This window comes from Rana temporaria, chromosome 4, assembly GCF_905171775.1.
Source record: "Rana temporaria chromosome 4, aRanTem1.1, whole genome shotgun sequence".
In the NCBI taxonomy this organism is placed as follows: Eukaryota; Metazoa; Chordata; class Amphibia; order Anura; family Ranidae; genus Rana; species Rana temporaria.
The window spans coordinates 15837573-15853723 of NC_053492.1; the positions used below are offsets into that span (position 1 = coordinate 15837573).

Below are 16151 nucleotides of genomic sequence, written 5' to 3' on the forward strand. Positions count from 1 at the left end.
CTGCTGGGGGGCTACTTAAGGATTCTCCTCCCTTCCCCCAAGGGGTCACGATTCTGGTCCCTTCCTTGCTACCTGTTCCTGGTGTCTAGCCTGAGTACCCTGCTGAGATCCCCCTTCCTTGCATTCCCTGTACCCTTGTCCCTTAGATGGTTTTTGTATATAGATAGTAGTTAGGTTCCCTTGTTATTTGGGGTTTGTTTTAGTTAATGTTTACTGTGTGCTGTGTTTGCTATTTTTCACTGTAAATAAATATCACGTTAATATGTATATATCCTTGTTTGGTCTCAGTTCCCTTGTGTAGCTATGTGTCTGGTCTCCTTAGCCGCTGATCCCTGACAGATGGGTAGTTATGTGGGTGTTGAGAGGTGGTGACTCCCACAGCTGGTAGTTGCCTTACTGAACTTTTAGAAGTTTATGAACACTGACTGAGGGTAATAGGTAGTTCTGTGTTGAGGGGCTGTGTTGAGGGCAGTGACAGTGAAGCGGTTTATTATTTCATCAGCACCCAAAGTCGGTAGCTGCCTTACTAGACTTCTGGAAACTATGTGTCCCATGGTTCCCAGGGATCTATGTTACTGGACAGGATGGTGGCATGGTGGAGGTGACAGGATTTTCTATGTGTGGTGATGGGTGGTTTTTACGTACCTGGGTGTATTCGAACCGGGATGTTCGTGGTTCCACAGCTGCAGTCTTACTTGTTGTGCCACGGAGGAGCTCTGGAGTTATGGCAATGTTCTCTCAATTCGATGCATTACCTTGGACTCACTAGCCCCACCTGCTGCCAGCTGTGGACAATCTAGAAACAAGGCAACCCATAAAAAGTAGCACTTCCTGTCTCTCAGTGCCCGTTTGTGTGGACTAGCTCCCTGTGTCTTGTGATAGCTTTGTGACTTTGACGATCGTGTATGACCTCTGCCGGCCTGATCATGCTCTGGATTTTGATCGTGTACCGCTCTGCCTAACTAAGTTTTTTCCTGATTCTCAGGACACAAACTCCACTACAGACATTACCTACCACAGGTACCTTACAGTGGTTCTGTGCACAATGATGGGCAGTTATGTGGGTGTTGAGGGTTGGTAACAGCTGAAGCTGTGTATTATTTCATCACCGCCCACAGCCAGTAGCTGCCTTACTGGCAGAGGACAGGAAATGGTAAAGCAAGGTTAGTGTTGCATAGCTGGAAGTACAACATTGAAACCCCTATGAATTGTGAATGGGAATGTGTGAGGTAAATAAAAACCAAGGCACCGTTATTGAGTTAATTACAAATATAACAATACTTTTATTGGGAAAGTTGCAGTTCCGCTCTAAGTGAGAAGGCCTTACCATAGGTTGGTCTATTTAGAAAAAAAAAAGCTGTGCTATCAGTGGAAAAACTTTGAGGCTGGGTTCACACTAATGTTTTCCCGAATCCAATTCACATATCAGGAGATTCATACATCTCCAGGGCCGCTCCGGTGTGAATTGCATAGGAGTCCTGTGCGTCTTCTTGTGCGTTTCAGGTCCAAATTCAGCCAAAAGTTCAGACTGAATTTGGACCCGAAAAGGTGAATGGGGACCCTTGCTGTGAGCTGCTCCGTGCTGTAGTGTGAACCCAGCCTAAGGGTCCTTTAAGAAAATTAAATTTTCTTCCAAACATTGAGGTTATCACAGTTCATTATCATTTTTGTGGGTTGAAATATGGTGAATATTCATTTTGTAAAAAACAATATCACATAAGAAAAAAAAAAAAATGACAATAGAAATAAAAAAAAAATAACTATATGGTTTCCAGGGCACCTATCAACTGTGCCCCTCCTCCTCTGTGCTCTCGGCCCCCCTTTTCCTTCCAGGAACGCTGAAAGATGCTTCTATGGCGGCTCGGACGGTCACCGCGGAGTCTAAGCGGGTCTTGGCCTCCTGAACAGAGCAATTCCGTAACAAACTCACGATGGCCATGGGAAGAACCTGATGGGAAGATCAAAGGTTTGCCATAATCACCTAACTGGAACATGTGCCAATAATGTGCAGAATTTCTTCAGTTTGTGACCACTAAACCCTCACAACCAAAACAGATCTCTATAAATGTTATACAATACAGTCAGGAAGGGCATTCCTCTTATGAGTAATGTATGATTCACCAGCTACCGGTTGCAGATTGTTTAGGCGTGTGATTTGGCAAAGACTCTGGAAACTGTTATGGTAAATCCATATACAAATGCTAGTAGATGTCAACCCTACACTATGCACTCGGGAGAGGTTGAGCTAGAGTTCAGATATAGCAATGAAGGTAATGAAAACTGGGGCTGAACTTCTATTGGCCTTGAGTTATTTTTTAATGATTAGGTGCAGTATTTTTGGGGTTTAGTAATCACATTTTCTATCCAGATGATACAATTTTAAGTTTTTCTTTACCTGAAATTATACCCTTATCCTTAGCACCCACCTCTTTTGAGATCCAGCACCAAGTTCCCTCTCCGATGTGCTGCCACTGTGTCAGGTCACCCGTAGTCAGGTGACAAGTGCACCCCGTTGGGGTCAGGGATGCACCTAAGGGTAGTGAACCCTATGGCCGACTACTGCTAGCAGAGACGAAGTGTGAACCCAAGATCACCCAGGGCGCGGAGTCTAAGACCCAGTTTTGTATTCACCAGAGCCCCTGATGGTGGGGATGGCCTTGGCCGCAACTGGATCCAGGTCGCGACCCCGAGATTCCCTAGGTCACACTCCGCAGGGAGAGAGGGGAAGCAGCCAGCAGGACAAACAGTGGTGATGGGTAGGCCGAGGTCAGGGCAACAGGCAGACAAGGATAACCGTGGGACAGGCAAATGGTCAGGGGCACAGGCAAACAGCAGAAGTCAGGAACAAGCCAAAGCGGTACACAGAAAGATGATCGTAGCACACTGCAAACAGGAACTAGCAAACTACACTGCAGACAGGAACTAAGCAAGGAACATTGTTGAACAGCACTGTAGACCTGTAGAGCAACGGTTAATATAGACTTCCTGGGATGGCCTGGGTGGGGCCATACAGGAAGAGGAAGTGATAAAAAGGGGAACCAGAACAGGGTCAGCCTCTAATGAACACATGGAGATCAGGTAAGCAGACAGACTTTGCTGCATATCCATGACACACTGACACTCTCTGATCTAAGAGTATCCGGACAGTAACCAATCAGTAGACAGCCCTTCTGTTTTGCTGCCCCTCTTAAATTGCAAAGCAACGCATTGGCTCAGCATTCAACCAACACATCGTAATACTTTAGCTGCCCTCATTTTAACCACTTGCCGACCAGGCTTTTCCTAGCACTTTTAAATCAGTATTTTTTGTTAGAGAATCACTAATAAACCCCAAACATTATACATTTTTTTTTCTTTTTTTTTAGCAGAGACCCTTGGACTGGAAGTGACGTCATGACGTCGTTTCAGTCCTACAAGGCCAAAGAGTTGATCAAAGAGTATTAACTCTTTGATCACCTATGGGAGCAGCGAAAACATTATGCCCAAGAAACACCGTCTCATGAGCCACTTGGACCGGTTTCATGAGAAAGCCGCCCGCCTGCTGAAAAAAATGGTACCAGGGTTATGGCTGGTAGCTTCAGCCATAATCCTGGTAAACCACTTGGGTACCGCAATGTATATATATGTATTTCAGCAAGCGAGTGGTTAAATCAGTACGACCCCTACTGAGTCATGGCTAGAGCTTTTCAATTAGTGAGGAGCATGAGCTTGAATGATTGGAGAGCTCTGGTTCTCAGACTTCTGCAGAGAGTCCTCTGCTTCCACATAGATAACAAGGGTCTTAATCTGCAGCATCCTGGCAGAGGATCGGCTTTTCTACTCAGACTGTGGAAGCTTTCTAAAGATAACCAACTGTGATACGTTGCACACATTTTGTTCTGTTACACCTGCATTATATTTTGCTAATTTAAAATGAATAGTTGAATTGGGCTTTAAAAAGACCTTTACCTAGATTCACGTACGGCGGCGTATGTTTGAGCCGGCGTAGCGTATCGTATTTACGCTACGCCGCCGCAAGTTAGAGAGGCAAGTGCTGTATTTACAAAGCACTTGCGTCCTAAGTTACGTTGGCGTAGCGTAAAGTTGCCGGCATAAGCGCTCCTAATTCAAATTGGGAAGAGGTGGGCGTGTTTTATGCTAATAAGGCATGACCCCACGTAATTGAAGTTTAGAACGTACGCGCATGCGCCGTCCGTGGACATAACCCAGTGCACATGCTCCAAATTACGCAGCAAAGACTCATTGGTTTCGATGTGAACGTAAATTACGGCCAGCCCCATTCACGGACGACTTACGCAAACGACGTAAAAATTTAAAAATTTGACGCGGGTCCGACGTCCATACTTAACATTGGCTGCGCCATCTTTTTGGTGGTTTATGTTTACGTCTGAAAACGCCTTACATAAACGGCGTATCTTTACTGCGACAGGCAAGCGTACATTCGTGAATAGGCATATCTCGCTGATTTACGCGTTCTAGGCGTAAATCAGCGTACACGCCCCTAGCGGCCAGCGTAAATAGACAGCTAAGATACGATGGCGCAGGTGGTCATATCTTAGCAACATTTAAGCGTATCTCAATTTGAGAATACGCTTAAATATACGACGGCGCAGATTCAGAGTTACGACGGCGTATCTACTGATACGCTGGCGTAACTCTACCTGAATCTGGCTACTTGTCCCCAGACCAATCATATCAACAATCTTCCCGTAAAATTATATATGCATTTAAAATATTTTACGAGTATTATTTACCTATAAACACCCCCTTGTGTAGATATATAAAATACATGAGACTGCTGCTGGGCACTATCTTGGATGTGATGTTAGCAGGCGGAGGTTTACCCAGACAAGCTGATGGCACAGAGGCACACTTGGAGGCATGGAAGAGCACAGGGCATGGAGGGAAGACATACTGAGGCACAGAGGGCATGGAGACACTGGAGAACCCAGGTGCCGAGGTACTCATAGACTCAAGCAGGTGGGTTTGCATGGAGGATGCAGGATAGCTCTGGAGAACACTGGGCCACAGGAGGCATGGAGGAGACAGGTAAGTTCTGCAACACTGAGTTCTCCAATCATCAATGCTCATGCTCCTCAGTGATTGGAGAGCTCTAGCTCTGACTCTGCAGGGGGTGTACTGATTTAATCTGAGGGCCCATTCACTCCTAAATGCACTGTACATGTTTTCCTGCATTGTGGCAGGTTCTGTTGGAACATCATATGGATGACCTTTCCTTCCACTGGTGACTTGTAAGGATGACACCTATCTGTTTTGGAACTTTGTTTGGGTGATACCTACAGTATCTTCCACAGAAATCCCCCATAGGTGACTTTTCCTTCATCAGAGTTCTATAAAGTTAACACCTATGTGTTTTGAAACTCTGTATGGGTGACACCCATCTGTCACTAGATTACCCATAGATGACTTGATGACCTTTCATTCCACTGGTGATATATGAAGGTGGCACCTATCTGCTTTGGAACTTTGTATGAGTGACACCTATCTTCCACTAGAATCCCATAGATGACCTTTCCTTCCCATAGAGATCCTTGAAATTGACACCTATCTGTTTTGGAGTTCTGTATGGTTGACACCTATCTTTCAGTAGAATCCCCGTAGGTGACCTTTCCTTCAACTTGAGATTTATGAAGGTGACACCTATCTGTTTTGGGGCTATGTAGGGGTGCCACCTATCTGTTACTGGATTATCCCATAGGTGACCTTTCCTTCCACTGGAACTCTATGAAGATGACACCTATCTGTATTGGGACTCTGTATGGGCGACACATATCTTCCAATAGAACCCCATATATGTGACTATTCCTTCCATCAGAGATCTATGAAAGTAACACCTATCTGTTTTGGAACTCTGTAAGAGTGACGCTTATCTTCCATTAGAACCCCCAGTAGGTGACCTTTCCTTCCACTAGAAATCTATGAAGGTGACAATTATTTGTTGTGAAACTCTGTATGGTTGACCCCTATCTTCCATTTGAACCCATAGTAGGTGACCTTTGCTGCCACTGGAAGTCTATGAAGAGGACACCTATCTGTTTTGGAACTCTGGATGATTGACATCTATCTTCCACTGGAACCCCCATAGGTGACCATTCCTTCCGTTAGAGATCTATGAAAGTAACACCTATCTGTTTTTGACCTCTGGATGATTGACACTTATCTTCTATTGGAACCACCAATAGGTGACCTTTCCTTTCACCAGAAATCTATTGAGGTAACACCTATTTGTCTTGAAACTCTGTATGGGTGACCCATCGGGGGGGACATCCCATACACATGTAGGAGGCCCTGGTGTCTTGAGGGGTCCCGGCCACCCAGGCCTCAACAAAAAAGACTGAGTTGTTGAGTGAGCTTTGCAGAATATATGGGGCGGTCTCTTTGCTCAATATATGGGGATTTCTCTTTGTTGAATTGAGATGTCTCTTTGCTGAATATGTGGGGATGTCTCCTTGCTGGATTGGGCTGTCTCTTTGCTAAATATATAGGGCCATCTCTTTGTTGAATTGGGATAATTTTCATATATTAAGCTGTAAGAGTGTTAAAATAAAAGTGGGTACACCAAAGGAGTCAGTGGGATGACCAGTGGGCGGATTTGGTGGAACGGCCATATTGGTGGTCAGGCCGGGGGGTGGGGCCCAGGCTTAACCACTTCCGTACCGTAGGGCATCAGACGACGTCCTGGAATTTAGTGTGGGATATCTGAGTGATGCCCGCAGCTACAGGCATTATTCAGATATCCTTCTCTTCAGGCGGTGATTCTGCGCACCATAAGAATGATCATAGCGATGGTTCCACCACTTGATCATTCTTATAGGCCGCCATCCGGTGCTTCTCTGGGCTCTCCCGTGCTATCGGAGGCCCGGAAAACGAATCGGCCACCGCCGGATGGGGAAGATAGAGATTTCCGGTGACCAGATGGTCACCGGTCATCTCTATGGCCATCGGAGGCCCGGGAGCGACGTTATGACATCACGCCCGGGTACCCGAAAGTAAACAAAGCTGCAATCGTGGCTAAAAGCATGAGATCAGTGAATTTTTTTTCCCGATCCCATGCTTTCCAGCCTGGAGGAGAGATGTGGGGTCTTTTTGACCCCACATCTCTCCATAAAGAGGGCCTGTAACACACCATACCTATTACAAGGGATGTTTACATTCCTTGTAATAGGAATAAAAGTGATCACATTTTTTTTTTTTAGAATAAAAATAATAAGTAAAATAATATTTTTTTTTTTAAAACGCCCCTGTCCCCAGTAGCTTGCTCTCAGAAGCAAACGCGCATGTAAACGCAGTTCAAACTACACATGTGAGGTATCGCCGCGTGAGTTAGAGCGAGAGCAACAATTCTAGCACTAAACCTCCTCTGTAACTCTAAACTGGTAAACTGTAAAAAAAATTAAAGCGTCGCCCATGGAGATATTTAAGTACCGAAATTTGGCGCCATTCCATGAGTGTGCGCAATTTTAAAGCGTGACAAGTTAGGTATCTATTTATTTGGCATAACATCATCTTTCACATTATACAAAATAATTGGGCTAACTTTACTGTTTTGTTGTTTTTTAATTCATGAAACCGTTTTTTTTCTAAACAAAAGGCGTTTGAAAGATTATTACGCAAATACCGTGCGAGATAAAAAGTTGCAATGACCGCCACTTTATTCGCTAGGGTGTCTGCTAAAAAAATATATATATAATGTTTGGGGAGTTCTGAGTAATTTTCTAGCAAAAGAATTATGATTTTTACATTAAGGAGAGAAGTGCCAGAATAGGCGCGGTATGGAAGTGGCTGTGTGAGGGGCCCTAAAATGTACGATGGCTGCCCTGTGGGTGACACCTTTGTTCCACTGGAACTGCTGTCGGTTCCTTCAAATGGATATCGATGAAGGTGACACCTATCTCTTTTGGAATTTAGTGTGGGGGGGAATCTATTCTCCTTCCACTTGAACTCTGAGAAGATGACAACAGATTTCCACTTGGAGCTCTGTGAAGGTGAAAACCTTGTGTAGATTGACGCCTATCATTTACTGGTTACATTTCAAGTTCAGAGGTCACCCTGAGACGTGTTACTTACCCTGTCCTTCGATGAAGCCAACTCTACATGTCTGGATATCTCTGTGTTCTTAGTCTGATCACTCAAGAGCTGCTCTCCATGGATGGACTGTAAAAGCGCCTCTGTGCACCGGGTCTGGGAGTGTCCTGTCAGTCGCTGGGGATGACGTAGATTTGTGTTATGAGGCTGGACAATATAAAATGAAGCTAATATTTGAGAGGTGGTTGCAGAAACTTACCTGTAGGATGGAGACTGCCCTATGAAAGTGTTTATTATTACTGATTCTAAAATCCACCGGGAAGTTACGGTAAACTTGGCCCTTAAGAACATGGGCCCCGCTGGTCACTGTGTTTAGGATCCACTTACTGCTCAGCTCCCTCTGGAACTTCTGTTAGGGATGGAAGAAAAAAACAATCATACTACCTACACAGAGTAATGAAAGAGCTATGACATCAACAACATGCCACCCGCTACACTGCCAGCTTTTTACTACATTGGCTCTGAATAATCACATGATATCATCACACTGCCAGCTTTCTCCACATTGGCTCTGCATGATCACATGACATTATCACATCTCAAGCTTTTGCTAATGTGACAGGAGTCACTTTGGGTGGGGGGGTTTGTGGAACTCAGCTTACCCTGGACAGCTCTGGAAACTCTGGCCCGGATTCACGTAGCACTTACGCTGGTGTATCTCGAGATACCTAGCGTAAGTGTCAATGTGCGCTGTCGTATCTATGCGCCTGACTTTGAAAGCAAGATACGCCTGTAAATAGGCTTCATCCGACCGACGTAAGTTTCCTATGCCGTCGTATCGTGGGCGCATATTTACGCTGGCCGCAAGGGGCGCTCCCATTGATTTACGATTTGAATATGCAAATGAGTGAGATACGCCGATTCACGAACGTACTTGCGCCCAGCGCATTAATATACGCGGTTTACATACGTCGTATGTACGGCGTACAGTTAAGCCTCATAAAGCAGGTGTAAGTCATGTTAAGGTATGGACCAGGGAACAGCCGTCGCATTTTACGTCGTTTACGTAGTAGTACGTGAATAGGGCTGGGCGTAGGTTACGTTCACGTCGTAGGCAGTGATTCGACGTATCTTAGGCGTTCTTTCCGACGTGATTCTGAGCATGCGCATTGGGAAGCGTCCACGGGACGGAGCATGCGCCGTTTGCTCGGCCCATCATTTGCATGGGGTCACGCTTCATTTAAATGGATCACGCCCACTTCCACCTACTTTGAATTAGGCCGCCTTACACCGAAGAATTTACGTTACGCTGGCGCAACATTGGGAGCAAGTGCTTTGTGAATACTCTGCTTGCCTCTCTGTGTTACGTCGGCGTAGCGCATATAAGATGCGATACGCCGGCAGGAATATGCGCCAATGTATCTGAATCCGGCCCTCTGTGTCCAGCTTCCCCGACCCCTCTTATGTGTAAATCACCCTGTGTCTCTAATAGGAGCACAGGGTGAATGAGAACCCCACTATGATCTGTACTAGTCAGACTCAATGTTGTATACAGTTTCCATAAAAAGTATGTGAACCCTTTTGGAATGATATGGATTTCTGCACAAATTGGTTATAAAATCTGATCTAGATCTAAGCCACAACAATAGACAATCACAGTCTGCTTAAACTAATAACACACAAAGAATTAAATGTTACCGTGTTTTTATTGAACACACCATGTAAACATTCACAGCGCAGATGGAAAAAGTATGTGAACCCTTGAATTTAATAACTGGTTGAATCTCTTTTGGCAGCGATAACTTCAACTAAACGGTTCCTGTAGTTGCAGATCAGACGTGCACAACGGTCAAGAGTAATTCTTGACAATTCCTCTTTACAGAACTGTTTCAGTTCAGCAATATTCTTGGGATGTCTGGTGTGAATCGCTTTCTTGAGGTCATGCCACAGCATCTCAATCGGGTTGAGGTCAGGACTCTGACTGGGCCACTCCAGAAGGCGTATTTTCTTTTTTTTTAAGCCATTCTGTTGTTGATTTACTTCTATGCTTTGGGTCATTGTCTTGTTGCAACACCCATCTTCTGTTGAGCTTCAGCTGGTGGACAGATGGCCTTAAGTTCTCCTGCAAAATGTCTTGATAAACTTGGGAATTAATTTTTCCTTTGATGATAGCAATCCATCCAGGCCCTGACGCAGCAAAGCAGCCCCAAACCATGATGCCTCCACCACCATACTTCACAGTTGGGATGAGGTTTTGATGTTGGTGTGCTGTGGCTCTTTTTCTCCACACATAGTGTTGTGTGTTTCTTCCAAACAACTCAACCTTGGTTTCATCTATCCACAGAATATTTTGCCAGTACTGCTGTGGAACATCTAGGTGCTCTTGTGCAAACTGTAAACGTGCAGCAATGTTTTTTTGGACAGCAGTGGCTTCCTCTGTGGTATCCTCCCATGAAATCCATTCTTGTTTAGTGTTTTACGTATCGTAGATTCGCTAACAGGTATGTTAGCATATGCCAGAGACTTTTGTAAGTCTTTAGCAGACATTCTAGGATTGTTTCTTCACCTCATTGAGCAGTCTGCTCTGTGTTCTTGCAGTCATCTTTACAGGACAGTCACTCCTAGGGAGAGTAGCAGCACTGCTGAACTTTCTCCATTTATAGACAATTTGTCTTACCATGGACTGATGAGCAGCAAGGCTTTTGGAGATACTTTTATAACCCTTTCCAGCTTTATGCAAGTCAACAATTCTTAATCGTAGGTCTTCTGAGAGCTCTTTTGTGCAAGGCATCATTCACATCAGGCAATGCTTCTTGTGAAAAGCAAACCCAGAACTGGTGTGTGTTTTTTATAGGGCAGGTCAACTGTAACCAACACCTCCAATCTCATCTCATTGATTGGACTCCAGTTGGTTGACACCTCACTCCAATTAGCGCTTGGAGATGTCATTAGTCTAGAGGTTCACATACTTTTTCCACCTGCACTGTGAATGTTTACATGGTGTGTTCAATAAAAACATGGTAACATTTAGTTATTTGTGTGTTATTAGTTTAAGCAGACTGTGATTGTCTATTGTTGTGACTTAGATGAAGATCAGATCACATTTTATGACCAATTTGTGCAGAAATCCATATCATTCCAAAAGGGTTCACATACTTTTTTCTTGCAACTGTATATGTATATATTGTGTATTGTCTCATGCTGTTGTGGACTCTTTGCTGTGAATGTTTGGGGTGTGACTGTATTCTATTGTGGCTGTCTGCCTCAACTATTATGGGATGTGTAAGTGTGTTCGCTGTGAGGAAAGAGGGAGGAGGATTTCCTCTAGCACCCCCCCTGCTGATAAGACTTTTTACTGATGAGAAGTTTAAACACACCTGATCTGTGTGTCTTTTGTCATTGGACAGTTTAATCCGCCCTGTTTCCAAGGGTGGGGGGGGGAAGAGTCTCTGAATTATTTATCTGTTGTGTCCATGTGTGATAATATATCAGTTTGTTGTTTGCCACTCTACACTTTGTTGCGACTAGTGACTGGGGGGGGGGGGGGGGGCTGGCGGACATAGTCCGGTTTGAGGACGAGGGCTCGTCACAGCTACATTGGCTCTAAATGACCAACTGACATCATCATACTTCCATTGGCTCTGAATGATCACATGACATTATTACATCTCCAGCTTTCACCACATTTGACTGGTCATGAGAAACGACACCGATTGGAATAAGTGTACCTGGATAAAGGCTCCCTCATACTCCAGGAACAGGATGGGCCACGTAATACTGATGATGTTTGGGATGAGCTTTTTGGTAGAATTCTAATGGAAATAAAGGTAACATTAATATAATTTTTAGATATCAGTTAGAGGAGTGAGAAGCACCAGATTTAAGTGGAGATAACAGACATTTAGGACACATAAGACAATTGAGAAAAGAGAATTGTAGAATAGAACGGCTCACTTACCGGCAGGTATTGTCCTGCTGTAGTATGAGAAACCGCAAAGATGTTCGACGTCTTCTCCTTCACCAGATCCACCAGCTTCTCTACCGCACTGAGCTCATCTGCAGGCATAACAGAGCCATCAGCACACTGATCCCTAAACAGAAGGGGATCACTGGGCAAGATCCGGGATCCATGTACCCCGAAAATAAGCCCTATCCCGAAAATAAGACCTATCTTGTTTATCAGGGAGGGCTGCAATATAAGCCCTACCCGAAAATAAGCCCTAGTAAAGTTAATGCAAAAAGCTATAATCCGTTTTGGAAAGAGATCCCAGGTGCAGTGTGTCTCCCACTGCAACAACACCATGTAAAATACCCCATTTATAACCGCCAGAGATCTTATCCTCTCCTTATTCACCCAGCTGACAGGCCCTCCCTATTTAGTGCTTGGAGCGGGCTGACGTCAGCGGGGATTGCAGCTCTTCCTTCTCTGCTCCTCCCGACTGACGTCTGCAGCCCCTCCCTCTGCAGTTCTCAGAGCGGGCTGACGTCAGCAGGGATTGCAGCTCTTCCTTCTCTGCTCCTCCCGGCTGACGTCTGCAGCCCCTCCCTCTGCAGTTCTCGGAGTGGGCTGACGTCAGCGGGGATCGTGGCACTTCCTTTCTTCTCTGCTCCTCCCGGCTGACGTCTGTGGCCCCTCCCTCTGCAGTTCTCGGAGAGGGCTGACATCACCTGGGATCTCTGAGGGGAGAAGAGCTGAGGAAGATCATGTGAGCCCCAAGCAGAGCTGTAAAAAAAAGGTATTTTTTTTTCAAAAAACTGCCACAAATGGAGACACACAGCACCCTACATCAGCAAAATCCCCCTATAAAACAGACCACAGAATTGTATAAGGTTGTTAACTAAGATAGTATTTTGACATTTTAATTCCCCAAAAAAAACAACTCCTGATCTGACGGGGGTAACTTTTTAAGACATCCTCTAAAAAATAAGCCCTAGTGTATTTTTTGTACCCAAAATTAATATAAGAGCTGGTCTTATTTTTGGGGAAAACATGGTAGAACCCCCCAAAAATTTCCTGAAATATGCTACTGACAGTGCTCCTTGAGCAAACAGAAAAGATGCAATAAAACATTGTCCCTCTCAGATAAGCCAGGATTGGAGGTGTCTCTGAGCTTTCTTCTCTATATATGTTTTTAGGAGACAGTAGTGTGATTCTGATCCTTGAGAGAGGTCCCATGGTGCCTGCATGGATACTGTCAACTTTATCCTACTTTGACCTGAAAATGGGCGTGGTCACATAGGATGCCATTACCCGGGGAGGGGGGGGGGGCAAATTTCCAATCTTAACACCTGTTCCCTGGCCTGTTGTCCATCTTCCTATTTCCTTTAAGAACATTATTATATGATAGACAATGTATATAGCTCATGCTCTTCGCTTTGGTTTGGCAGATGCCAACAGTTAGTAAGGAGCAGTTAGTGGGCGGTACACATAGAGTCTTATGTATCAAAGCGTCATCACAAAGAACTACAAATCTTTACCAACAGCGATCAATTACATGTAGACTTTTAGGGCAGGAGTGACTAAAAGTGGTGGCCGAGCCGCCATTAGAAATTGTAGGGCCCCATTCAGCCTGCCCAACAGGGTCCCTTAGGCTCTGTCCTGACCAATCATATCATGGAAAGCCTTGCTTCACAGTGCTCACTCCTGCAATTTTGTACCTTCACCCTTGGAATTCATGGGGCCTCAAAAGAAGCTCCCCCCATCGGGAAGTATCTCAATCCCTTAGCAAGAACACATTGATACCAACGCTCCTGGAGTTTTACATAAGTTCCCCAATGGGATTATTAACAGAGTCCAATACTCATATGGCCCACTACTTGTTGAGCAGCTGTGTTACCAAAACTGTACTCACGCATTATGGTGCTAATAATAATGATACGGAAAATAATAAAAGTAATCAACAAGCTACCATTATTGTCCGTAGCATATTACTATCAATATTATTCCTATCGTGATCGTTTTTATATTTATTGTGATCATTAGCTCTTGATTTACTCTAAGGCCTCGTACACACCAGAGGATATCCGCTGGAAATGGTCCGCCGGACCGTTTCCAGCGGATAAATCCTCTGGCGGATTTGGATCTGATGGCTGTACACACCATCAGATCGAAATCCGCACGGAATACATCCGCGGTGACGTGTCGCGCCGTCGCCGCGACGATGACGCGGCGACGTGCGCGACGCTGGAAGGCAACTACTTCCACGCATGCGTCTAATCATTACGACGCATGCGAGGGATGGGAGCGGACGGATTGATCCGGTGAGTCTGTACAGACGACCGGATCAATCCGCTGGACACGATTCAAGCGGATAGATTTCTTAGCATGCTAAGAAATTTCTATCCGCTTGAAATCGATCGGCTGGACGAATCTCCGCGGAAAAATATCCGCTAGGCCGTACAGACGACCGGATTTGTCCGCTGGAACTGATCCGCGGATCAATCCCAGCGGATAGATCCGGTCGTCTGTACGAGGCCTTATAATTTTATAACATATTTTTACCTTGGAAATACTTGTTTTTTCTCTTTTGCACTTTTGTTTTTATATATTCGACATTATGTTCTCGTTTTTAGATATCTGTTTTCTGTATATTTCACAAACTTGTTTAATAGTTGCGCTGGCTTTTTTAATACTCCAAAATCAAAGGTTTACTGGTAGCTTTGCCACAATGGTGTTTTTCACCTGTTTTTTGATATCATAACTACGAGATTGTATCTCTTTTTAGATGTTTTGTTTGACTCCTCCCGAAGAAGCGACATATGTATGTATGTTTATGTATTTTTTCCTAATACAATGTATAACTTTTATCAAAACCTGTTTCAATTTCTGGGTACCGAGATAGTCCTTCGAAAATCTCAGGCGTTATAGGGCAAAACTTTGGAGTAGCCCCTGTTAACCCGTCCCTTTCTCTCATTGTCTAAATATAGGATGATGGTACCTACCCCTACACTTTAAATATTTTAAATGAGGCAATACCCCTTTAATCAACTTGTTTAATAGTCCTGAAGAAGGAAGAGCCTCTCTCCCAAAATGAGTCAGCTCATTTGTTTATTCTTTTGGACAATGGCTCTCTTTATACATCACTAGGTATATACTATATGATTGGACTATTGATACCTAGTTCCAATTACATAAGAACTAATGACTATCTTGGAAAACGAGGAGGACCGTTTGATCATTTGTAGGAGGACCATTCAATGTGTTTCTCCTTTGATGTTTTTGACTACTAACCGTGAGTGTTCTTGCTGAAAGTTTTCCTGAAGAAGCGTTTTATCTCCTGTGAAACGCAAACTGCGTCGAAATTACAGCAACTCACTGTGCTCCACCATAGGGGAGCCACCAAGAACCTGTATTCAAGGAGTACTAGGTGCATAACTATTCACCCCCCTAAAGTCAATACTTTGTAGAGCCATCTTTTGCGGCTATCACAGCTCCAAGTCACTTTGGATAAGTCTCTATGAGCTTCCCACATCTTACCACTGGGATTTTTACCCATTCCTCCTTGTAAAACTGCTCCAGCTTCTTCAAGTTGGATGGTTTGCGCTTGTGAACAGCAATCCTTAGGTCTGACCACAGATTTTCTATTGGATTGAGGTCTGGGCTTTGACTAGGCCATTCCAACACATTTACATGTTTGACCTTAAACCACTCAAGTGTTGCTTTAGCAGTTTGTTTGGGGTCATTGTCCTGCTGGAAGGTGAACCTCCATCCTAGCCTCAAATCACACAGAGATGCAGGTTTTGCTCAAAAATATCCCTGTATTTAGCACCATCCATCTTTCCCTCAACTCTGACCAGTTTCCCAGTCCAGACTGTTGGAAAACATCCCCACAGCATGATGCTGCCACCACAATGTTTCACAATGGGGATGGTGTTCTTTGGGTGATGTGTTGGGTTTGCGCCAGACATTTTTCTTTGACAGCGTTTTCTTTGATGACCAAAAAGTTCAATTTAAGTCTCATGAGACCAGAGCACCTTCCTCCATACATTTTGGGAGTCTCCCACATGCCTTTTCGCAAACTCAAAATGTGCCATTTTGTTTTTTGCTGAAAGTAATGTCTTTCTTCTGGCCACTCTGCCATAAAGCCCAACTCTATGGAGCATAC

At 44.5% G+C, this 16151-nt stretch overlaps 1 protein-coding gene across 1 annotated transcript in view; it reads right to left on the reverse strand.

Annotated features, from left to right (window-relative positions):
• Positions 1-1254: 1254 nt before the first annotated feature.
• The window catches only part of GCKR (glucokinase regulator), a 67217-nt gene continuing 52320 nt past the window's right edge, over positions 1255-16151 (reverse strand). The window contains exons 16-20 of the mRNA XM_040348032.1: positions 12005-12102; positions 11775-11858; positions 8306-8455; positions 8089-8223; positions 1255-1948 (exon numbers count right to left, since the gene is read on the reverse strand). Coding sequence (XP_040203966.1) covers positions 1784-1948; positions 8089-8223; positions 8306-8455; positions 11775-11858; positions 12005-12102 — 632 coding nt within the window. The 3' untranslated portion in view covers positions 1255-1783. The remainder of the gene's footprint in view (positions 1949-8088; positions 8224-8305; positions 8456-11774; positions 11859-12004; positions 12103-16151) is intronic.